The sequence below is a fragment of the Triticum aestivum genome, chromosome 4B (genome assembly GCF_018294505.1).
Source record: "Triticum aestivum cultivar Chinese Spring chromosome 4B, IWGSC CS RefSeq v2.1, whole genome shotgun sequence".
NCBI classification, from domain to species: domain Eukaryota; kingdom Viridiplantae; phylum Streptophyta; class Magnoliopsida; order Poales; family Poaceae; genus Triticum; species Triticum aestivum.
Genome location: NC_057804.1, coordinates 612,169,312 through 612,191,966, shown reverse-complemented (window position 1 = coordinate 612,191,966; position 22,655 = coordinate 612,169,312). Strand labels below are relative to the sequence as shown.

Sequence of the window (22,655 nt, the reverse complement as noted above, 5' to 3'; positions counted from 1 at the left end):
GTATACATCCCTGAGTGCACGCTTCCGCTCCCTTTTGGGTATGTGCGTTGCGTATATCATGTTCACCGTCCGCACCTGTGGGGGGAAACCCTTCTGTCCTCTATTGTTCGGCGGTCGGGTCTCTTCCTCGTCATCGCTATGCAGCCCCTTGTCATTGTTTTCGGCAATTAACTTGCCTGCCTGCTTGAATACCCAACAGTCCCTGTTAGTGTGGTTGGCTGGTTTTTCGGGGGTGCCGTGTATCTGGCACGAGCGGTCGAGTATTCGGTCCAAATTGGACCGACCCGGAGTAGTTCTTTTGAATGGCTTTTTCTGCTGACCGGGTTTAGAGCCTCTGAATCCAGCATTGACTGCCGTATCCTCACTATTGTCGCCATTGATGCGGCGCTTGTTTTTGTTACGACACGACCTGCCATTTCGGTCCTTGAAATCCGGACTGCCAGAATTTTTGCTGAGGTTGTTGCTGCGTGCTAGCCAGCTATCCTCACCCGCGCAGAAGCGGGTCATGAGTGATGTGAGGGCTGCCATGGATTTCGACTTTTCCTGTCCCAGGTGCCGGGCAAGCTACTCGTCGCGGATGTTATGCTTGAAGGCCGCGAGGGCCTCCGCATCCGGACAGTCGACGATTTGGTTTTTCTTGTTTAAGAACCGTGTCCAGAATTGTCTGGCCGATTCGTCTGGCTGCTGAATTATGTGGCTTAGGTCATCAGCGTCTGGTGCTCGCACATACGTGCCTTGGAAGTTATCGAGGAATGCGGCTTCCAGGTCTTCCCAACTCCCAATTGACTCTGCTGGCAAGCTGTTAAGCCAATGCCGGGCTGGTCCTTTAAGCTTGAGGGGGAGATATTTGATGGCGTGAAGATCGTCACCGCGGGCCATGTGGATGTGAAGAAGATAGTCTTTGATCCAAACCGCGGGGTCTGTTGTGCCATCGTAAGATTCGATATTCACGGGTTTAAACCCTTCGGGGATTTGATGATCCATTACTTCATCTGTGAAGCATAGTGGGTGTGCGGCGCCTCTGTACTGGGCGATATCACGACGGAGCTCAAAAGAGCTTTGTCTGTTTTGTTCGGCCCGGCCGGACTTACTGTGTCCGGCGCAACGGTTGTCGTCACGTACCGTGGGGCGCCCACGCGATCCATAGATTGATCTTGATTGTCTTGCCTTATCCTCCAATATATCTCGCAAGTCCGGAGCGTTCCCCTGTGGCCTTGTGCTTTTTGAGCGATGCCGGGGTACGGGTCTAGTGAAGGGCCTAGAGGCCTCTCTGTCGCGACCACGGGGTGGTCGGTCAGCCGTATTGTCTCCTGGTGATGCGGGTTCATACGCTTCCTCCTCTAATCGGGGGAGCAGCTTGCGTTTAGGGTAGCTTTTGGAGGGGCGTTCGAGCTCATGCTCTTCAGCCGCGAGGACTTCAGTCCATCTGTTAGCTAGCAGATCTTGATCAGCTCTAAGCTGTTGCTGCTTTTTTTTGAGGCTGTTCGCCGTGGCCATAAGCCTGCGTTTAAAACGCTCTTGTTCGACGGGATCCTCAGGCACGACGAATTCATCGTCGTCGAGACTTGCTTCGTCTCCAGAGGGAGGCATATAATCCTCTACCTCTTCTTCTGTCGCTCTCTCATGAGGGCTGGCGTCTCCATCCTCCTGTGCTGGGTCTTGCTGGAGTGGGTTGTCTTCGGCACTGTCCGGTGTATTATTATCTCCGGTGCCGGAATCTTCATTCTTGCTGTGGCGGGATTTAGAGCGGCGCCGCTGACGCCGGCGCTTGGGCTGTTTCTTGGAGGGGTCATCCTCCTCTGTTCCTTCACCATTCCCATCCTTTGGGATATCCACCATGTATATGTCATATGATGAGGTGGCTTTCCAGTGCCCGGTCGGCGCTGGTTCTTGGTCGTCTCCAGCATCGTCGTCCATACCGTCGATGTCTTCGGAGTCGTAGTCTAGCATGTCGGTTAGATCGTCGACAGCGGCTACCAAGTGGGTGGTGGGTGGGCTTTGAATTTCTTCGTCGTCCGCATCCCAACCGTCCTGACCGCAGTCCGGCCAGGGCTCTCCTGATAACGAGAGATATTTTAGCGAACTCAAGATGTCGCCGAAAGGTGAGTGTTGAAAGATGTCCGCTGCGGTGAACTCCATGATCGGCGCCCAATTGGATTCAATCGAAGGGGCGCGGGAGGTTCGGAGTCCGGCAAGGAGTCCGGCACCTCGGAGTCACGAGCTTTATGAGGGACAAGGTCGGTGTTCGGCTCTATCGCCATAGAGGTTGCAGCCCCCGAGGCGGTGTCTAGCCATCCGTCCTCGATCTGCGCAGCCGGCTCCGAATTGAAGATCGGAGCGGGTTCGAGTGCGGCCTCCAGGGTACTGTCCAGCTGCAGAGCTAAATCATGCTCGCCGTGACAGTGCGGCACGCTCGGCTGTGGCTCGAATCCATTGAGGATCAAGTCCCCGCGGATGTCAGCTGTGAAGTTCAAACTTCCAAATCTGACCTGACGGCCAGGGGCGTAGCTTTCGATCTGCTCCAGATGGCCAAGCGAATTGGCCCGCAGTGCGAAGCCGCCGAATACGAAGATCTGTCCGGGGAGAAAGGTCTCACCCTGGACTGCGTCGTTGATGATGGTCGAAGAAGCCATCGAGCATATCAGTGACGACAGAGGAACTCTCAATGAAAGCACCAATGTCGGTGTCAAAATCGGCGGATCTCGGGTAGGGGGTCCCGAACTGTGCGTCTAGGCGGATGGTAACAGGAGACAAGGGACACGATGTTTTACCCAGGTTCGGGCCCTCTTGATGGAGGTAAAACCCTACGTCTTGCTTGATTAATATTGATGATGTGTGTTACAAGAGTGGATCTACCATGAGATCAAGGAGGCTAAACCCTAGAAGCTAGCCTATGGTATGATTGTTGTTCGTCCTATGGACTAAAGCCATCCGGTTTATATAGACACCAGAGAGGGCTAGGGTTACACAGAGTCGGTTACAATGGTAGGAAATCTACATATCCGTATCGCCAAGCTTGCCTTCCACGCCAAGGAAAGTCCCATCCGGACACGGGACGAAGTCTTCAATCTTGTATCTTCATAGTCTTGGAGTCCGGACGATGATGATAGTTCGGCTATCCGGACACCCCCTAGTCCGAAACTCCCTCACCCAAGAAACCCACTTTGTCAACACCAAAAGTGCATTTTTTCAAGTTCGCATAAAGGCTTTCTTTTCGGAGGGTTTGCAACACAGATTTAACATGAGTAATGTGCTCTTTCATGGTTTTGCTAAACACAAGGATATCATCAAAGTAAACCACAACGAAGACTCCAATGTAAGGTCTAAGCACATGATGCATAAGACGCACAAACGTTCCGGGTGCTTCCGACAAACCCATGGGCATCACTAACCACTCATATAAGCCAAATTTTGTTTTGAAAGCGGTTTTCCATTCATCACCTTCTTGAATGCGGATTTGATAATAGCCACTTTTAAGATCAATTTTGGAGAAAAAGTTGGCTCCGCTAAGTTCATCAAGCATATCATCTAAGCGAGGAATGGGATGCCTATATCGAACGGTAATGGCGTTTATGGGTCTACAATCGGAACACAAGCGGAAACTTCCATCGGGCTTAGGCACAAGTATAACGGGAACGGCACATGGGCTTAAGCTTTCACGTACATGACCGTTGTCGACGAGTTGTTGTACTTGCCATTGAATATCCTTGGTTTTTTCGGGATTGACACGGTATGGAGCTTTGTTTGGAAGTGGCACTCCGGGAATGAGGTCGATTCGATGTTCAATGCCTCGTAGTGGGGGTAGACCCAGAGGTAGCTTATCGAGGAAAACATCTTTGAATTCCTGCAAAAGAGATTGAAACACTGAAGGTAGCTCGTGAGAGGTGTTAGTTGTTGGCTCTCCATCTTTGCACACAAGGACGAAGTGCATCACAGTCGATGGGTTCTCACACACTTCTCTTACCTCACTTTTGGTGGCAAATAGGATGAGGTTTTTCTCTCTAGGCGAAGAGGCGCTCATATTTGGCTTGTGGCTCTCACTCACTTTTGGGTGTGTCACTTTTTCACTCTTCTCTCCATGATTGGTGGCTTGCTTGTCGGCTATCACTTGACTAGGAGACATAGGTCGTAGCACATATTCCTTCCCTTTCATTTTGAAATTATAGTGGTTGGTGCGCCCATTGTGGATGACACCACGGTCGAATTGCCATGGTCGACCAAGAAGTAGGTGGCAAACGGTCATTGGGACCACATCACACTCCAAAGTGTCTTCATAAGCACCAATTTTGAAGGATACTTGGACCGTATGTTTGACTCGTATAGTGCCGGAGTCACTTAGCCATTGAACCTTGTAGGGGTGCGGGTGCTTCCTCTTGACCAATTGAAGCTTGGAACATAATTCTTCACTTGCCAAGTTGTGACAACTACCTCCATCGATGATGACCTTGATGGACCTTCCATTGATGCCGGCCTTAGTGTGGAAGATGTGGCATCGTTGGTCTTCTTCTTGTTGATGTTGAAGTGTCAAGACTTTGGAGACAACGAGAGCGGGGCTCGAATCCTCATCACAAAAGACTTGATCATCTTCATCCTCGTTCACACGCCGGTGCATGGCCACTTGCTCAAGGGCTTCCATCTCCTCTTCACTCATTGAGTCATATGTGCCGTCGTCGTTGAGGATCATGGTGTGCTTGTTCGTGCATTGGTAGGACTTGTGGCCTCGGCCGCCGCAAGTGAAACACTTGAAGGAGCTTGTTTTGACGGTCTCATCGGTTGGAGTAGATGATGAAGCACGCGGCTTGAAGTTGCTTGTCGTAGGAGGAAGACGACTTGAACTTGCCGAAGTTTTCTTGTAACTTGACTTGTCGTCGTTGCTTTGAGAAGGTTTGGTTGATGTAGATGTTGGAGGAGTCGTTGAAGCTTGGGTGTTGGAGAAGCCGTAGGTCTTGGATGAGTACTCGGCGTACTTGAAGTCATCTTGCACTTGATGTTCCGGCTTGGTTGCTTGATGCACGAGCTCAATGAGGTTGGAATAGGGTTGGAAGTCGGCAATCTTCTTGATGGGATGATTGAGTCCATTCAAGAAACGTGCCATCGTTTGCTCATCATCTTCTGTGACATTGGCTCGAATCATGGCTATCTCCATTTCCTTGTAGTATTCTTCAACACTCTTTGTTCCTTGCTTGAGGAGTTGTAGCTTCTTGAAGAGATCGCGGTTGTAGTAGGTTGGTACAAAGCATGCCCGCATGACATCCTTCATTTGAGCCCAAGTGGTGATTGGTGGTTCACCTCTTGTTTGACGTCGTTCAAGTACTTGTTCCCACCATATGAGCACATAATCTTGGAACTCAAGTGATGCCATAGCGATCTTCTTCTCTTCCTCATAGTTGTGCAAGCGGAAAATTTTGTCGACTTTCAATGCCCATGAGAGGTACTCTTCCGGATCATTGCTTCCATTGAACTTGGGCATTGTAAACTTGAGCTTGCCATTGCGTTGCTCTTCATTGTGTTGTTGGCGATGGTGATGGTGACGTCCTTGACGTGGAGGGTAGTCATCCTCATGTTGCTCTTGGCGCGGGGGAAGTCCATGATCAACTTGCTCTTGTTGAACTTGAGGTTGAGGTGGAGCTTGACGAGCTTGTGGAGGACCTTGTGTAGCTTGACATTGCACACGCGTTTGGTAGTTCCTCTCTTGGATTTCTTCTCGAAGGGCTTCCTCTTGATTGCGCCGCTCGTGATTGCGGTTGGCAATGGCTCGGCTCGAATCTTGAAGGGCACGTTGCGCCTCAAGAGCTTGCGCTTCTCGTTGTTGTTGTTGAAGACGTTGAGCCTCGGCGTCTTGTTCCTCTTGGTGTAGACGCGCTCGTTCTTCCTCTTGACGTCGTAGTCGTTGTCGTTCTTGAGCTTGTGCAAAAGCGACTTGGTGTGGTGCGGGGTGATGTAGATGCTCGTAGACTTGTTCATGTGGATGCTTGTCATGTAGCGGGTTCCGGGATGCATGCCGGTCTTGACGTGCAGCTCGACGAAGAGTGTTCGATGATGGTGTACTTGTGTCGGAGAAGGTGTCGTCGGAGTGTCGACTTGAGCGGCTCCGTCTTGAGGATGAAGAAGTGGAGGGACGTCGGTTCCTCATCAAGGCGCGGATCTCATCCATTCTTGCATCATTCTCTTGCTTTTGAGCGTCGAATTTGTTGTCGAAGTAGTCCCTCATTGCTTGTTGCTCTTGGTGCAATGCCTTTTGAGCTCCAAATAGGTGGTTCTTGGTGACGAATGATGACATATCGTCGTCGTTCTCGATGAGAGGTGGAGTGGTAGAAGAACTTGTCCTATCCATCATTTCAATAAAATGTAAGTGGTAGAAGGAAAAGAACGTGTACCAAATGTACCTTGACCGAAGTTGAAGGTGAATCAAGTTCACTCAAATGCGGACAATGAAATAGCACTGTTGGTACCAATTCTTGTCGGTTCTCACACCTACACACATAAAAGCTTATGGTGGAGCTTGGTTAGGATGGTGGCAAAAAATTTGATGCAATAGTAAGTGAGCTTCAATAAAGTTGGAAAAGATTCACAAATTTGCAAATGCAACAAGTAGACCAAGCTAGTATGGGTACACGGAAACACACACGCAAATAGATAAATGGGATTGTGCAATCCAAAAGTGAGCCAAAATGTGGAAACCACGAAAATGCTCTTGTTGCACAATACTAGAGAGACGCTAGCACGATTGCACAATAGGCGGATACGCAAACTTGTGCACAACCTACTAGGCAAAAATGCAACTATCTCTATCCCAAGTATGCTATATGTATGGTATTTCGGTGCAATGATCCAAGATGATCCAATATGACAATCTTAATGTAGTATGATGCTGTGGTTCTTGTTCATAAGCTCTTTGCTTATCTTTCCTCTTTGCTTAAAAGCTTGGGTGGCTCTTTCACTTTTGAGCTCTTTTCTCATGCAAAACTTCACGAACCAAGATAGTAATTGTGTATGCTATGACAACTTTGTGACACACAAGTTGATCTCAAGATATGCACCACTATGGTATGGTATGCTATGGAGTATGATCACTAATGTGCACAAGTCACGTTGCCTGCAATACTCAACGGCTAGTCTTGATGGGTAAGCTACGCCAAAGTAGGGACAATGTGGGTATCAATGCAATTGCAAGTTATGACAAAGATGTCGTCGAAGTTACCGTCCTTGGCGATGATCAGACCCTTGCGAAGATGAGCCGTGGTGGTGATGACGTCAACCGTACCTAGATAGCCGAAACACAAAAGGATACGGGATCCTCAACTCAAAATCTCAAGGACCAAAATATGGCAAAATCGTCATAGGAGGTAGCGGGGAAGATTTTGGTGTATGTGGGTTTGGAAGATGTGGTGGAATGTGGGGTTGTGGTGGTGACCGAACTGTCAAAGTTCAGTTTCGTCAGGGTTTCACGGACGTCCGGGCTTTTACGGTCGTCCGGACTTCGTCGGACGTCCGGAGCCTGGGCGAAAATCGGGCTCGGGAAGAAGAACTGCGAGATTTCCGGGGAAGAAGAAGATGGTGAGGTCGAAATCGAGTGATATGGTGGATGGAAAAGGGTGGGGAGGGTGGGGAAAGCTAGATCCACACGCAGCAACACAAATCCATGGACCAAATCCAACAAAATCTCAACTCACCAACAAATCACAAAAAAAATTTGGGGCTATTTTTGGTGGGGAATTTTCGGAATTAGGACGAAAACAACAAAATCAAGCTAGAAAACACGGGGTAGGGGCTCCAAAAACGTGATCAACGTGGCTCATGATACCAAGATGATGTAGGGCGGAACCCTAAGTGGTCGATCTTTCACGTTTGGAGGGATCCTACGGGGAATCACGAAGAACACGCGGAAGAACTCGAGGGAAGAAACACGGGGAGAACAAGAGAGAACACTAAACCGACATAGAATCAATCACACGAGTGCTAGATCACCGACAACATAGAGTGACATCCACGATCAACAAAGGTAAGGATACAAAGGAACCGTTCTTCTCCGTACAGAGGTCTTGAGGGTCTTCCCTATAAAGGGGTCTTGAATCCGCTTGGGGGATCTTCTCCGAAGAGGTTCTGAGCTCCGAGGAGAAGTAGCCAAGTGGATGAGCAAGGCTCTCACACAAAATATGAGCTAAACCTATGCTAACCCTCACTAGGAGGTGGGGCGTCCTATTTATAGTCTTAGTGCAAAAGGAGGTCAAAGTGAAGGGGTACAAGGGCTCCAGCCCGCGGGCGCGGTCACTCAGGGGTCGGACGTCCGGAAGGCGTCGGACGTCCGGAGGCTCGGGACGGTCCGGACGTCCGGCAGGGCTCGGGCGTCCGTAGAATCAGCTCGGTCGTAGGCGCGTCGGACGTTCGGAGGGGGTCGGTCGTCCGGAGCTTCGTGACGGTCCGGACGTCCGGAAGTCGTCGGTCGTCCGTAGATTTCTCTCGGGTGCTTGTCGTCCGGTCATCCGGTCCGCCTCGGACGTCCGTAGACTTGGTTCGGGTGGCGAAGTACCGGACGTCCGGAAGGCTCGGACGTCCGTGTCCTGGAACTCGTCGGACGTCCGGACTTGGTCGGTCGTCCAACGCCTGTAGCTTCAGCAGCATATCTTCTTCTTCTTCAACATGCTTGGGGTCCTCGTCGTCTTGGCTCTTGCAAGTAGTCATTCCTTGGCTCACCTCCATGTACCTGATTACACATAGAGTTTCCGAATGAGGTAGTAGCCATGTCTCGTGAGTAGGAAGAGGGAGTTCGGAGAGGAGCGAGTTCACCTTATCTTCGATAGCCTTAGCTCGGGCTCTTGTCATGGGTCCAAGTGGTGTTGAGGGAGATGTAGGCACGTCCATGGGGATGAGCGAGGGATGCTTCGCATCAGGTTCCTACCTCTCGTCATGATTACACGTTGTTATATAATTCTCATTTGTAATCCGTCAATAGATGGATTCCAAAATTAAGAAATATATTAGGTGGGGAGCTCTGCCCCGTGATTTTCAAAAAATAAAATAAAATTCAGGCATAGACATCTACATCTGTTAGCTTGAGTGTGTTCTTTGTACTGCCATAATATGTGATATAAAGTAGATCTGAAGTTCTTTATTTTATTTTATAAAATAACCTGAGACTCAAACTCTGTATAATGGCTACGAAAATCCTATGACCGACCTCAGACTCGAATCGAAAACCCGGACCCAAACGCAGATCCATGCTAAGAGGGTGTTTGTTTCCAGGGATTTATTGGTTTAGGGACTTAAAAAAGTCCTTATAAGTCCCACCTAAACCAAACACAAGGGACTTATTGGGACTTATTAGGACTTATTGTGGTGATTTGAGACTTATCAAATAAGACTCTCAGGCCCTGTTTGGTTCATGAAGTCTTAGGACATTTTTTAGTCCCAACTTATAAGTCCCAAGTCCCTAAAAAGTCCTTACCTGTTTGGTTCCTGGGACTTATAAGTCCCTATAAGACCATATTACAACTATAAGTCCCTATAAGTCCCTCCTTGAGAGTCTTATTTCATAAATCCCAAATGCCCACTTTAAGTCCCTATAAGTCCCTCCTATTTGGTTTAGATGGGACTTATAGGAACTTTTTAAGTCCCTAAGCCAATAAGTCCCTGGAAACAAACAAGCTTATTGGGACTTATCCCGGACCGGACCTACCCCGCGTCGCTCCAGGCTCGTTCCCCGCACGTCGCTTGCCTCTCGGTCCAATCGCCGCCGCCGCCCCGCCTCTCGCCCCGTCGCCGTCGCCGCCCCGCCTCTCGCCCCATCGCCGCCCCGTCTCTTGCCCCGTCGCCGCCCCATCGCCGCCCCGCCTCTTGCCCCGTCGCCGCCCCGTCGCCGCCCCGCCTCGGTTCGTTCTGCCTCGGTTCACCGCCCCGTCGCCACCCCGCCTCGGTTCGTTCTGCCTCGGTTCGTTGCAGCGGTGCCTCCAATCGCCGGACAGGCCCTCTCCTGAGCCTCGTTGCAGCGGTGCAACATGGATTTATAAGTCCCTGTAACAAACAGGTAGGGGCTCGGGACTTATAAGTCCCTGTAAACAAATAGATAGGAACTTATGACTTATAAGTTGAGACTTAAAAAAGTCCTAAAAGTTAGTATGAAACAAACAAGGCCTAAGGTCAACCCAGTACTAGCCGACCACGCACGCATCAAACAAACCTATTAAACCCCTGTACTCCTTTGCCGCCGCCGCCGCCATTCGCCGCCGAAGGTCTGCCCCCCGACCCCCCTTCCCCGCGCCCCCCGCCGCCGCCGCTCCCCCGCGCCCCGTCGAGCTCGCCAACATGCTGCAGAGCAAGTCCTTCGTCAAGAAGACGAAGCAGGGCCGCGTCGTCAAGGTCGCCGCTCGGCACCACAACCACCGCCTCGCCGAGGCCCCGCCGAAACCCTAGCTAACCCCCTCCCCCGTCTGCGCAGGTGGTCCGGGAGCACTACCTCCGCGACGACATCCCCTGCGGCGCTTTCTCCTGCCCCTCCTGCGACGCGGCCGCCCGCCGCCTCAACGCCGACGCCGCCGCCATCCTCGTCGTCGACACCAACGTCGTGCTCCACCAGGTGGCCCTGCTTTTCCCGCTCCCACCTATGGTCTCGTATTTAGCGTGCCTTGTGGGGTCAGGGGTCCCGATTGCTGATGCTCCGAGCGGTTGCTGCAGATCGATTTGTTGGAGAATCCGGCGATTGAGGATGTCGTGGTGCTGTCGGTGGTGCTGGACGAAGTGAAGAATAAGAACCTCTCCGTGTACAACAGGCTCAAGACCCTGTGCACCAACACCGCTCGGAGGTTCTTCGTGTTCACCAATGAGCACCACAGGTACGCCTGAATTCTACCCTTGGTTCTCCATGGTTGTTTTGATTGATCAGTAGGTGTGAGTTTAGGCTCTGGTATATTTGCTTGCTTCCTATCCGAAGCAGAATTCGTTGAGATTTCTAGGCGATGGGGTGGTGAAATAAGCCACGTAGCTATGAAACTATAGTTTGTTACTAGAGTGAGAAAATCAAGTAAAGCTCATGGAATAAGCTACTGATATCACTCCTGCATTTGCTCAGTTTTTTTTTGAGCTATGCATCTGTCCTGAATCTCTGGCCACATATCTTAGGGCAACTAAGTTGACTTGCAGTAAATTATTTAGACTGGGCCAAGTTGATTTTGTCTTTCCTAAAACTTTGTTCAAGTGGTGTTCACTCCCAACGGCAGTTATCTTTGGCATGTATGGCTGCCTTAGACCTGAACTTGAACAGTATTTGCAGATTGCATTGGCAAAATTTCTCTGCACGAATTGCACTACAAACGTGCTAGTACTTATCTGCAACTAATTCTGCTTTTGTCCCTTGAGACGTGTAAGCTGCCCAATCAACTGGCATCTGCTTAGCATCAGCAATGTTATTCTTCCCTGTTCATATGGTTAGGATTACTCATTTACTGAAAAACATACAGGGATACTTATGTCAAGGAGATGGTTGGAGAGAGCCCAAATGATCGTAATGATAGAGGTACTGAGTTGCTTAGTTATATTTATGTACAGTTTATCTCATTTCCAGTTATTCTATGTACACTTTATGTACGCTCTGCTCTTTACTCGCCACTTCTTCTCTATTCAGCAATCCGTGTTGCTGCTCGTTGGTACCAGAGTCACCTCGGTGACAGTGCCAAAGTGTTGCTGGTAACAAATGATAGAGATAACAAAAGGAAAGCTACTGAAGAAGGCCTAAATGCAGAGACAGGTGCTAGTTGGATAGTCTGTTACATGAAATTCATAGCTGAATCCTTTACAACACTATTTTATGTTTGCCTCACAAACTATTTCTGGTTCCAGTTGAGTCATATGTACGATCGCTTGCGCAGCCTGGTTTGCTCGATTTGGTGGTTGTCCCAAGTAGCGGAGATGTTGCCATGGAAGATGTAGAAGATCTTAGACCATCCAAAAGGAAAATAGTTTACAATGAGGTATATACCAAGCTAGTATTAATTATGCAATTTTCATCTGCACGTTCTTGCTACAATAACCACCTAGTGTCAAATATAATATATGCTACCTTGATATTATTGTAGCATAAACCTATGTCGGAAATTACATCTGGTCTGCGCTGTGGAATTTATCATCAAGGGAAGCTTCGAGTTAATCGTTACAATCCATTTGAAGCATATGTTGGAAGTGAGAGCATTGGGGATGAGATTATTATCCGTGGGAGTTCAAATATGAACAGGTCCTTTGACGGAGATATAGTTGCTGTAGAACTCTTGCCACAGGACCAGTGGCATGATTCGAAGTCATTTATTGCTGATGATGATGGTATGTTTTTCATTTTTTGATGCATCTCATTTTTCTTATCTGATGGATGTTTCTGTTATTTCAGAAGATGATAATGAAGATGATGTCCGGTTGGTTCCAAATAGTGCTGATGATGCTCCACGAAACACAAATTCCACGCAATCAACAGTTGGATCATCAGCTGCTTCAGTCCCCAGTCGTCCAGTTGGACGTGTTGTTGGTATCATCAAGCGGAATTGGAATTCGTGAGTTCTATATGATCTGAATGATATTTATCTAATTATGATCTCCTGATATGGAAAGATGACATCAGAATATGCACAATTCATTCAGTCAATGTGAAATATTAACCCAGAAGGATATATCCTGCTCGTGTTTTTACGTCTATATGCCTGCATGCTGTATGTTGACAGCATTTCTGCCCTGCTACTTCACACATGTTGGTTTCAATATTTTGCAAAAAAAAGGTTTCAATATTTCAGTCATTTCTTACAATCTTTGGTTGGTTAGACCTGACATCACTATTTGTATGTTGCCAAGATTATGCTAATACTTGTTCCATCCAGCAAACTATTTAGTTTATATTGCAACTTCAGTTGTTTTTGTGTATTGATGCATAAAAATGAAATACTTGTATACTGCAGGTATTGTGGATCATTGGAGCCAATGCCCATGCCTGCTGGTAGCGGGGGCGTTGCTCATGCTCTATTTGTGTCGAAAGATCGAAGAATTCCTAAGATTCGGATTCAAACTAGACAACTTGGGAATCTTTTAAATAAAAGGATTATCGTTGCAGTTGATTCATGGGATGTCATGTCTCGATACCCATCAGGACACTATGTGCGGACTATAGGAGATATTGGCGATAAAGAAACTGAAACAGAGGCAAGCTTGTATACCTAATTTTTATCACATCACTTTTGTAGGAGCTGTAGTCCAGCCTGTGTAATCCAGTTAGTTGCTGCATGTTACGATGATGCATTTGATGCTAGCATGCTAACTGATATACACATAATACAGGTTGTCCTAATAGAGAATGATATTAACACAAGACCTTTCTCTACACAAGTCCTTGCTTGTTTGCCGCCTTTGCCTTGGACATTGTCACCCGAGGATGTGGCTAATCCTAATAGGCAAGACTTGCGGCATGTGAGAGTCTTTAGTGTGGATCCACCTGGTAAGTTAATCATGACAAGTGTACCCTATTCTTTTGTAGTTGAATTGCGTTCTTACCATTAAACTGCTATTTAGGTTGTAGGGATATTGATGATGCACTACATTGCACACCGCTTCCAAATGGAAATTTTGAAGTTGGAGTCCGTATCCTTTATCAGTTTACATCCTAGTATACAGTTCAATTTGCAATGGTTGTTAATCTTATTCTCTTCAATTTTTGAACTTGTACTTTTTGAGTTAATATTTGTCATTGTTCCTTTTTTTACTCGACAATGGCTTCATAAATTGTGAGTAGGATCTGTTGCATCTACCTGGGTTTGAGCTCATCTCATAAGTGTGCATATCATGTGATTTTGTTCTATATGCTTTTGCTTGAACAAACTCAATTCCTAAATCCTTTTGGTTGATAGACCATTACTCTTGGTGCATGGATTGCTCAATTTCAATAGGAATGCCAATTTCCAGGAATACTTTCCTCATGGAAAATGGGTTTGGGGGCATTCACAGTGGTTCATCACATAAGCTTGATTGTTTAATCATAATGAAAGAACCAAATCATGTGATTTTGTTCTATATGCTTTTGCTTGGATCAAACTCAATTCCTAATTCTTTTTGGTTGATAGACCATTGCTCTTGGTGTGCGGATTTACTCAATTTCAATAGGAATACTTTCCCCATGAAAAATGGGTTTGGGGGCATTCACAGTGCTCCATGTACGCATTGCCAATTAGGATTAAAGATTTGGTGGTGGGGGAGTAATGAAGAGAGAGATGCAGGTTGTATCTCATACTAGATGCCACTAATTTGAGAAAAAACAATGTAGATTTAATGCTGAAGCATATGGCCAATTTAGATACAACACATTTAAATCAGGATTGTATCTATTCATTCGTTTAATGCATTATCTCACCAATAGATACAAACCATTGCGAATGCCCTAGCATTGCCGATGTAATAATTGGCTTTTTTACATTTTTTGGTTATGCTAGTCCTTGTTTCCGGGGGTCAAACTATTTTATCTCTGATCTTGACCTTGGGTAATGAAAGCTATATGTTGTCGGCAGGAGATATATGGGATGTGTTTCTTTCCCATTTTGTTCTACGCTGTTGCTATTGATGTGGAGATTTTGCAGTTCTTGACTTGGACTGACCAGATATTGCTGATGTCACTAATTTTGTCCATCCTGGTACCCCTCTTGATGAGGAGGCCTCTCAAAGGGCAACTTCTGTTTATCTTGTTGGACAACGAATTGACATGCTACCGAAGCCTCTAACTGAAGGTATTGTTTTCATTTATATGGCATGCACACTGAATTACTGATTACTGAATCAACTGCTTCGAAGCATTGCATTGAATTTGATAATACTCACGTTAATTTTAGTATGTATGAGCAGAAGCGACTCATTGTTTTCCCATATTTTGTTGTTTTTTAGATGTTTGTTCTCTTCGTGCTGATGTTGAGAGGCTGGCATTCTCCGTCATTTGGGTGAGCCTAATTGTGAAATTGTGTTTTTATGATGTTGATTTGTCTGATATACGGGGATATTTAAATGTGGCCATTAGGTTTTTGCTCTTGTTGAAAAAGGTTTGTTGTGTGGAGGCTACCCATAGTCCCTGCGTCCTACTAGCTCTATGATCCCCGAGTCCATAATACTATTCAAGCTCAGATGCAATGAATTATTTTGCACAACTTTCACCAAGCTTTTTCACTAGTGATTTGGGTCATTTGTCAATACACCCTAGCCTTTTAGTTTTATATACAATTTGTTCTTGCAATTCATGCGTAATTTGCTGTATATGCCATTTTCCTCAAAGAAAAATCTTCTCTGAGACTCTTGAGTGCAGAGTACGGTGTGCTTAGAAACTTACTAACGTGTTAGATCCAAGTCATACAATATGCCTACATGTTGGCTTAGGGCAATAGCTTGACATGGCATTTTCCTCAAAGAAAAATCTTCTCTGAGACTCTTGAGTGCAGAGTACGGTGTGCTTAGAAACTTACTAACTTGTTAGATCCAAGTCATACAACATGCCTACATGTTGGATTAAGGCAATAGCTTGGCATTTTTTATCCTGTGGTATCGCGAACAGAGTATTATTTCATCTGCCTTTGGCATTTGTTCTGTTCATCCTCGTGCGTCTTGAAGTGATTACATCTGTCTCTTTAAATGAGTATGCTAATTCATGTATCCTGGAGCTTTGAATTTTTTGGATGTTCTGTGTACAGGAAATGACACCTGATGCTGATATCATATCTTCAAGATACACAAAGAGTGTTATCAAGTCTTGTGCTGCAATGTCTTATGTAGAAGCCCAAGCAAGAATGGATGACAGGTGCTTTCTGGCATTCAGCTTGCATTACTTATATGCGAAAGTACAATTTTATGTTTGTCTAGCAGGCCAAAAACATTGTCATAAAATTGATCGTTTCATTCCTTGAAATTTCCAGCCGTTTGGCCGATCCACTGACTGTAGACTTGCGGAACTTAAATTCATTAGCAAAGGTTTGTTCTTGTGTTACCATATCTCGGTCTGCAATAAATATTCTTGTCTGAAACCATGTACTCCCTCCGTTCACAAATATAAGATGTTTAGGATATTTCAATATGGACTACATACAGACTGAAATGAGTGAACAAACACACTAAAATGCGCCTATATACATCCGAATCAGAAAAATGTTAGAACATCTTATATTTGTGAAAGGAGGTAGTACTACCGGTACTATTATTAAGCTTATGTTTTCAATGCTTATGTAGATAATGAGAAATCGACGTTGCGAAAGAGGGGCTCTGACTCTTGCTTCCGCAGAAGTCAAATTCGAAATTGACAGTGAAACTCATGATCCCCTCGACATAGGTATTCAGATTTGTAAACCTGACTCCTGTACTATTTTTGACTTATATAGTTGAAAAACTTACACTCAAGTTCAACAGGAATATATCAAATTCGCGAGGCAAACCAAATGATTGAAGAGTTTATGTTGGCAGCAAATGTTTCTGTTGCTGAGAAGATTTTGCAGCACTACCCCTTGTGTTCATTGCTACGGTACACATTTGCTCTGTTCTTTCTTATTTTGTCACATTTGGATCAGATTAAGGTTATCACTCTAGCAGTGCAGCCAAGTATATCTTAACTTCTAGGAGATCCCTTTGAAAATATTGATCATGTCTTATTCATAATTGAATACACTTTTTGACCTGTTGACCTGTTCATTCAAGCTTATAGAGCTAAAGTTGCTTAGACTCAATCATTAATAAATACCCAATAGCACAGGAGAGTTCAGTCCAATGAGGTAGGATACCAAAATTATTATGTGACTGTGACGTCTCCTGATGTTACCAAGTTTCATTTGTATGATTGCTCATGAACTCATTCTCGATATTTGATACCAATATTTTCCATTTGACACATTGGCAGCTGTGAAAAAAATACATTCAGCCGTTGACTAGTTTGTCCTTGCCAAGGAATGGTTTAAGAACTTATTTGTGACTGCCATCTTCTTACACTATTTATGCAGCAATTCCAAAGAATGTACCAGTTCTTTCCTGCAGCTGCTTTATCATTTAAATTACCTTTTCTGAGCATGTTAATTTTTCTCTGATTGGCAGGCGTCATCCTAGCCCAACAAAGGAGATGCTTGAGCCATTACTCCGTACCGCCTCTTCTGTTGGCCTAAATCTGGACGTATCATCCTCAAAAGCATTAGCTGAATCACTTGATAATGCGAAGGTGAGAATGACCTGTATTATTTTACTCCACGGTGTATTCACATTTAGGTGACAGTCCTATGTAGCTGGGTAATACTCCCTCCGTTCCTAAATATTTGTCTTTGTAGAGATTCCACTATGAACCACATACGGATGTACGTAGATGCATTTTAGAGTGTAGATTCACTCATTTTGCTTCGTATGTAGTCCATAGTGAAATCTCTACAAAGACAAATATTTAGGAACGGAGGGAGTATTTGTTTGGAGTGTTATCTCACCTGCCATTAATACTTCACATGCAGAGAGATGACCCGTACTTCAACAAGCTTATCCGGATTTTGGCAACTAGATGCATGACACAAGTATGATAGCAGTTTTGAAGTTCAAAATATTCTGACTTACTGATTTCAACTATATCTATATAACTTATTCTTGCAATACACAGGCAGTTTACTTTTGCAGTGGAGATTTGAGCTTGTCTGAGTATTATCATTATGGGCTTGCATCTGCTCTGTACACTCATTTCACTTCTCCTATTCGCAGATATGCAGGTTAGTTTTTCTTCGCCGTTAGGTGCTTTGATGCTCATTGATATTACTGAATTCGACTGATGATTGTTGGACATAGCAAGTATTTATGCATGTTACTCCCTCCGTAAAGAAATATAAGATCGTTTAGATCATTAAAGTAGTGATCTAAACGATATTATATTTCTTTACAGAGGGAGTACTTTCTCCGGCTATGAGCTAATTATTTCAGTTGGAATAACTATTTTCATGCACCTTTTGTACAAAATGAAAGTTGTTTGTAATGCGTTGTATTTTTTGTAGACTAAGTTAAAATGTAGAAGAAAGAAGAGGAGGAAACGTATAAACTGTGAGATTGGTTTCTGATTCTACATCTTATCGATTGCAGATGTTGTGGTGCATAGGTTGCTAGCTGCTGCTCTAGATATTGCGAAACTTCCACCAGTCTTCCAGGATGGTCCACAACTCACGGGCATCGCTGACAGTGAGTGATCCAATGCACTACTGAAGTGGGTCTTTATATGTTTTGCAACATTTGATACTGACATTATTATCATGTCAGACTTGAATTATAGGCACAGAAATGCCCAAATGGCAAGCAGAGCATCGGTTGAGCTCCACACTCTCATATATTTCAAGACAAGGTACATTTTAATTGTCAATGGCTCTTTTATTTATAGGTTACAGTAGATAGTAAGTTCTTTAAGACGAGGGCTGTAAGAAATAGCTCAAGTCTGTTCTTAGAGTACGTACATATATCATCTGGTGACCATAGTTAGGATCATTAATACTGCTCTACACTTTTAACTGTGCAGGCCCGTGGATACTGAAGCTAGAATAGTAAAGATCAAGGCAAATGGTTTCATAGTCTTCGTCCCAAAGTATGGATCCCCCCGCCTCCCCTCCTCCCCTCTCCCCCCTTTCCCCTCTCTCACCTTCTCATTTATTTGCCAAGTTAGACTAACAATGAACGGCCTGCTCAGAAGTCACAAGTATAAAAAAATCACACCCCAGCAAAGACCTGACCAATCATCTTAATTTAAATTAGTACCAACTTACTGATGGACCTGAAGTAACCCAAACTAGGATCTGCCAATTGCTATTGCATGGATTCTGAGCTTCAATCTTGTTTCTGGTCACTGTTTTGTTCTTAGAAATCTGAGATGGCAGGTCAGCCTAAACAAATTAGTTTGCTGCTAATTGTTTGTAGTTTAATAAGTATTGAGATATTCAAGCATTTGGTTGACACACTATGGGGCATTTTGGTTCCCTAACCTTCCTCAGCGATGCCAAAATTTAGTAATGCTCATGGAGATTAGCTAGCAGGCTAGGATTTGCTTGCTTCCTGTATCTGGTAATGCACCCCAAAATGCCGTACAGAAGTTTCCCAGTTTCTAGGCGTGTAAAAGCTGATACAAAATGTGGCCAGCATTTTTGACGCATGCCAAGATGATGTGGGAAACTATGGGTGGCACATTGATTTGATTGATTAGGCATCCATCCAGCTTCATTTATTGCAGTATCATCTAAACCTGGCGGGTGATTCGCATTTCTTATGATGGGATCAACAAAATCGATATCCATATTCTAATTTGGAGCCCATAAATATTAGGTGCTACGCGGGGCTTTTTCCAAATACTTCCAAATAATACTGTAGTAGTTACTTCAATTCCAGCATCATCCGTGAACCTTTCTTGTTCTCATTTGGTACATTTTCGCAACAGGTTTGGCATAGAAGGGCCCATCTATCTTACGGCGAAGGGAGACAAAGGGGCAGACTGGGTAGTAGACGAGGTGCACCAGAAAGTAACCAAGTCTGGAACAAACATAAGCTATGCTGTGTTGCAGAGTGTCATGATCCATATGGAAGTGGTCGAGCCTCAGCCCCACCGCCCCAAGCTGCAGCTCACCCTCATATGAAACAACAAATGTACAATTGAATTGTAACATTAGCGCATTCACCCTTTTTCCGCTACGACACTGTACTAGGGTCCATTCTTCAATTCAACAAACATAGGTGATATTATGATATTGTCAAATCAGCCTGGAATTGCTCTTCACAGAGTTGTAGAAATTTCTCCTTATTCATGCTAAAAATCTACCATGACCTGCTGTGTTCCCCTCATCAGTTGCTCATCTCTGGCCATATCATATTGTGTTATCACTTGTCAATGCTTGAAGCACATTTGTACAAATGTGCTCATACAATTTTTTTTTGCTGAAGAGATCCTCAGGACACGAGTGACATGAACACCGTCGACCAGAGGGTGAGCGCCAGGGCTGCAACCAGGTGCGTCCAGAGAAAGACGATGGAGCACTCCTCTTCCCCAACATCAAACAGCTGGGCTATCGTCCCTGCAGTATCAGAGCAACCAACACCTCAGAACATGGTACCCTCGACATCACCCATCACTAGAACACGCTATGGTAGTAAGTCGGCATACCGATGCTCATGGCCGGGGGAAGCGTGGACTGTAGAAGGAGAACGTAGCGGTACAGGGGCGATCTTGGCAGGAACCCAAGCTCGCTGGCGGCCTTCACCACGCCGATTCCGCACGCGGGGAGGATGACGAAGCGTATCACGATGATTGATACGACCACCAGGGGCTTCATCGTCGTCCTGCCTCTGCCTGGCCGTGCAAATCTTTGCAAACATGAGCATGGGAAAAATGCGCAAACCGAGAAAGCTGTGAGGAAGTCTGACAGAGAATGAACTGAACCTTTTGTGAGGTTTCCACCGAGTATGAGGACGGTGCATGGTATCGCAGCATCTCTGCTCCCGAGTTTGTGGTGTCATCCAAGAGAAGGTCAGCAGCAGATGGATATCAGGATGCAAGATCCAAGACAAGTGCTGGTATATATCTGGACTTACGCTAGTAACTTGGCGGTGTCTTGGACTACTCGGAGAGGGCCATCTTCCTCCGTAATGAGCGGTCTCAGCTTGTCGATTGCGCCGACGGTAAACCCTACGAGCTACAGAGCGGTAGCAGTTAGATCTGAATTCCAGAGCTCATTTGCATGATCACTGTGGTGCAAAGCAGAGTCACATACCGCTGCAACACTGGGAGGTGACCACAGTTCATTCAGTATCTCTACCAGCAAATCCTTTGCTCTTCTTAAGTAGTGCAGGAAGCTACCAGCAACATCACTGGAAGGCAAGCTAGAACGTACCTGCATCCCGTATTCAGAAAATGTAAGGTTTGTTCATCACTCCACAGTTTAATCTTTTCAAGGCAATGAAAGAGTTTGCTACTACTACTTACCGGGTCGCTCTCTACATCCTCATGAAATTCCCCTGACGACAGGGGAAGAAAAGCCGCATGATTGCCATTTTCGGCTTCTCCTGAGTCTTCTTCTTTCCTCATGTTAGTTGTGGGATCACCACATTTCTTGTAAAGCTGAGCAGATCTCTTCATGACGCTGTAGCTATGAGTCCAGATAAAGAAATTCCCTAGCTGCAGGAAACGTTTCTGAATCCAAAATGTACCATGCATGACAGTCCTGACAGAGGAGTTGATCAGGCGCGGCGATGAGCTTACCGCCATGGAGAGCGAGACGTAGGAGAGGCCGAGAGATTTGCAGGTGTCGGCATCACCGAAGGGGCTGTCTTCCTCGTTGCAAATCGCCGGAACAATCATCAGCGGAATAGTTCCCCAGTTACCTGAAAATGTACATGTAGGTTAGCACTAAAAAAGAGATGGAGAACAAAACTGCTATTGCTGTGTGAGTGGTAACTTGCCTGCTGAGCTGCAAGCAATGACAAGCCCCTGAAGATGTGCTCCTGGCTTCAGGGCCTTGACGGCCAGCCACCCAAGAGCCGCTCCGATGAGGAATATGATGCCCATGTTCACTGGCATGAACCACCTTAGCTCATCATCAAGTTCAGAATTGAGCAATCAAATAGCAGCACAATTTTCATTAATCTATGTAAATATTCTACTAGTGGATAATTCGATCGAACCAGGAAATGATGTCCTTGAGCGTGACGGTGCCTGCCAAGCTCGAGAAGACGAGCGACGGGACGAACACGATGTAAACAACCTGCAAAATCAAGCAAACAAATGGATTGAAATCACTGTTATGTCTTGTAAACCTCTAACTGATGCCATGCGTGACGACCTTGTTTATGTGCCTCCGAGCATCGGAGGTGAGGACGTCGAAACGGCTGGACGCGAGGCAGGCTCCGAGGCCGCCGGCGAGGAGGACCTGCAGGACGGGCAGCCATGCCACGGCGAGCAGAGACCAGAACCTCATCTGGTCCTGCAGGAGGCGACGAGAGAGAGCGAGAGAGAGTTGCAGCTGATCGGAGATCGTTCTGGTGCGAATGGCTTTGAAGAACTGGCCCAAGAGCCCAAGCCGCTGTGCTGTGCTGTGCTGTGCTGCCCATGCAGCGGCGCAACCGCTTTGTTGGCTGCTGTGGCCGCACACGTTGTGCTCATCAGGCCACGCGTGTCGATCAACGCCCAGACCCAGCCAGATGCTTTCCATTTGCGCCGAGGCGCAGACGACGAAAACGACTTTTGGTTGTTCAGCAGGGGAGAGAAATACAAATTTCGTTCGACAGCTCTGCCTTCGGCCTCGTTTCGGCGTTGGAGGCGCAGGAACGAACCAAAAGAGAGAGACGGATGGGCGGATGGCGAGCCATCTGTCCTCTGAAATCACCAGGTAAGAGTGTATGTATTTCATCCTAGAGAAGTTTAGAGCATCTCCAGCCTTCCGCCCCGCAAGGGCTTGAAATTGCATCGCTTGGGGCCAACCAGCGGTAAGTTCGTCTAGCCGAGCTCTTAGAATAAATCCGAGGTACGCGGTTGATCCTTCGAGGAACAAGCAATCACAGACAATGACGACACCGAGATTTATTAACGAGGTTCGGCGAACTCGTCTACTCCCCGGGGCAATGACTACGGGCGCTCCTTCTCGAAATACCGCAACACCGGCCACTCTTTTTAGATA

General features: G+C 46.1%; 2 protein-coding genes across 3 annotated transcripts; one reads left to right on the top strand and one right to left on the bottom strand.

Moving 5' to 3' along the window:
• Positions 1–10,197: 10,197 nt before the first annotated feature.
• LOC123093577 (exosome complex exonuclease RRP44 homolog A) lies at positions 10,198–19,830 on the top strand. The gene is made up of 24 exons (XM_044515562.1): positions 10,198–10,356; positions 10,436–10,573; positions 10,672–10,829; positions 11,454–11,509; positions 11,618–11,740; positions 11,833–11,963; positions 12,069–12,309; positions 12,374–12,533; positions 12,933–13,173; positions 13,309–13,465; positions 13,540–13,608; positions 14,619–14,744; positions 14,899–14,951; positions 15,693–15,799; positions 15,915–15,969; positions 16,225–16,324; positions 16,402–16,513; positions 17,077–17,197; positions 17,478–17,537; positions 17,621–17,726; positions 18,091–18,186; positions 18,265–18,346; positions 18,518–18,583; positions 19,427–19,830. The coding sequence occupies exons 1-24, from the start codon at positions 10,303–10,305 to the stop codon at positions 19,620–19,622; spliced, it is 2,808 nt and encodes a 935-aa protein (XP_044371497.1). The 5' UTR covers positions 10,198–10,302; the 3' UTR covers positions 19,623–19,830.
• Positions 19,706–22,077, bottom strand: LOC123093579 (protein PIN-LIKES 7). Of its 2 annotated transcripts, none has more exons than XM_044515563.1 (10): positions 21,822–22,077; positions 21,664–21,743; positions 21,442–21,566; positions 21,242–21,363; positions 20,966–21,157; positions 20,754–20,873; positions 20,575–20,675; positions 20,423–20,475; positions 20,147–20,332; positions 19,706–20,057 (listed from the first exon to the last, which is right to left on the bottom strand). In XM_044515563.1, the coding sequence occupies exons 1-10, from the start codon at positions 21,954–21,956 to the stop codon at positions 19,933–19,935; spliced, it is 1,239 nt and encodes a 412-aa protein (XP_044371498.1). In that variant the 5' UTR covers positions 21,957–22,077; the 3' UTR covers positions 19,706–19,932. The 2 variants fall into 2 exon arrangements, with proteins under 2 accessions (XP_044371498.1, XP_044371499.1); XM_044515564.1 differs by having other exon boundaries at positions 21,442–21,552; positions 21,822–21,981.
• Between the last annotated feature and the right edge of the window lie 578 nt (positions 22,078–22,655).

Excerpts from the sequence above, each read along its gene's own strand:
- LOC123093577 (XM_044515562.1), top strand. The coding sequence starts at position 10,303 with ATGCTGCAGAGCAAGTCCTTCGTCAAGAAGACGAAGCAGGGCCGCGTC. Across the intron at positions 11,741-11,832 it reads AGGCCTAAATGCAGAGACAG|TTGAGTCATATGTACGATCG; the intron begins GTGCTAGTTGGA and ends TTCTGGTTCCAG. Across the intron at positions 17,538-17,620 it reads CAACTAGATGCATGACACAA|GCAGTTTACTTTTGCAGTGG; the intron begins GTATGATAGCAG and ends TGCAATACACAG.
- LOC123093579 (XM_044515563.1), bottom strand. The coding sequence starts at position 21,956 with ATGAGGTTCTGGTCTCTGCTCGCCGTGGCATGGCTGCCCGTCCTGCAG. Across the intron at positions 21,744-21,821 it reads CTCGGAGGCACATAAACAAG|GTTGTTTACATCGTGTTCGT; the intron begins GTCGTCACGCAT and ends TTGATTTTGCAG. Across the intron at positions 20,874-20,965 it reads AGGATGTAGAGAGCGACCCG|GTACGTTCTAGCTTGCCTTC; the intron begins GTAAGTAGTAGT and ends TACGGGATGCAG.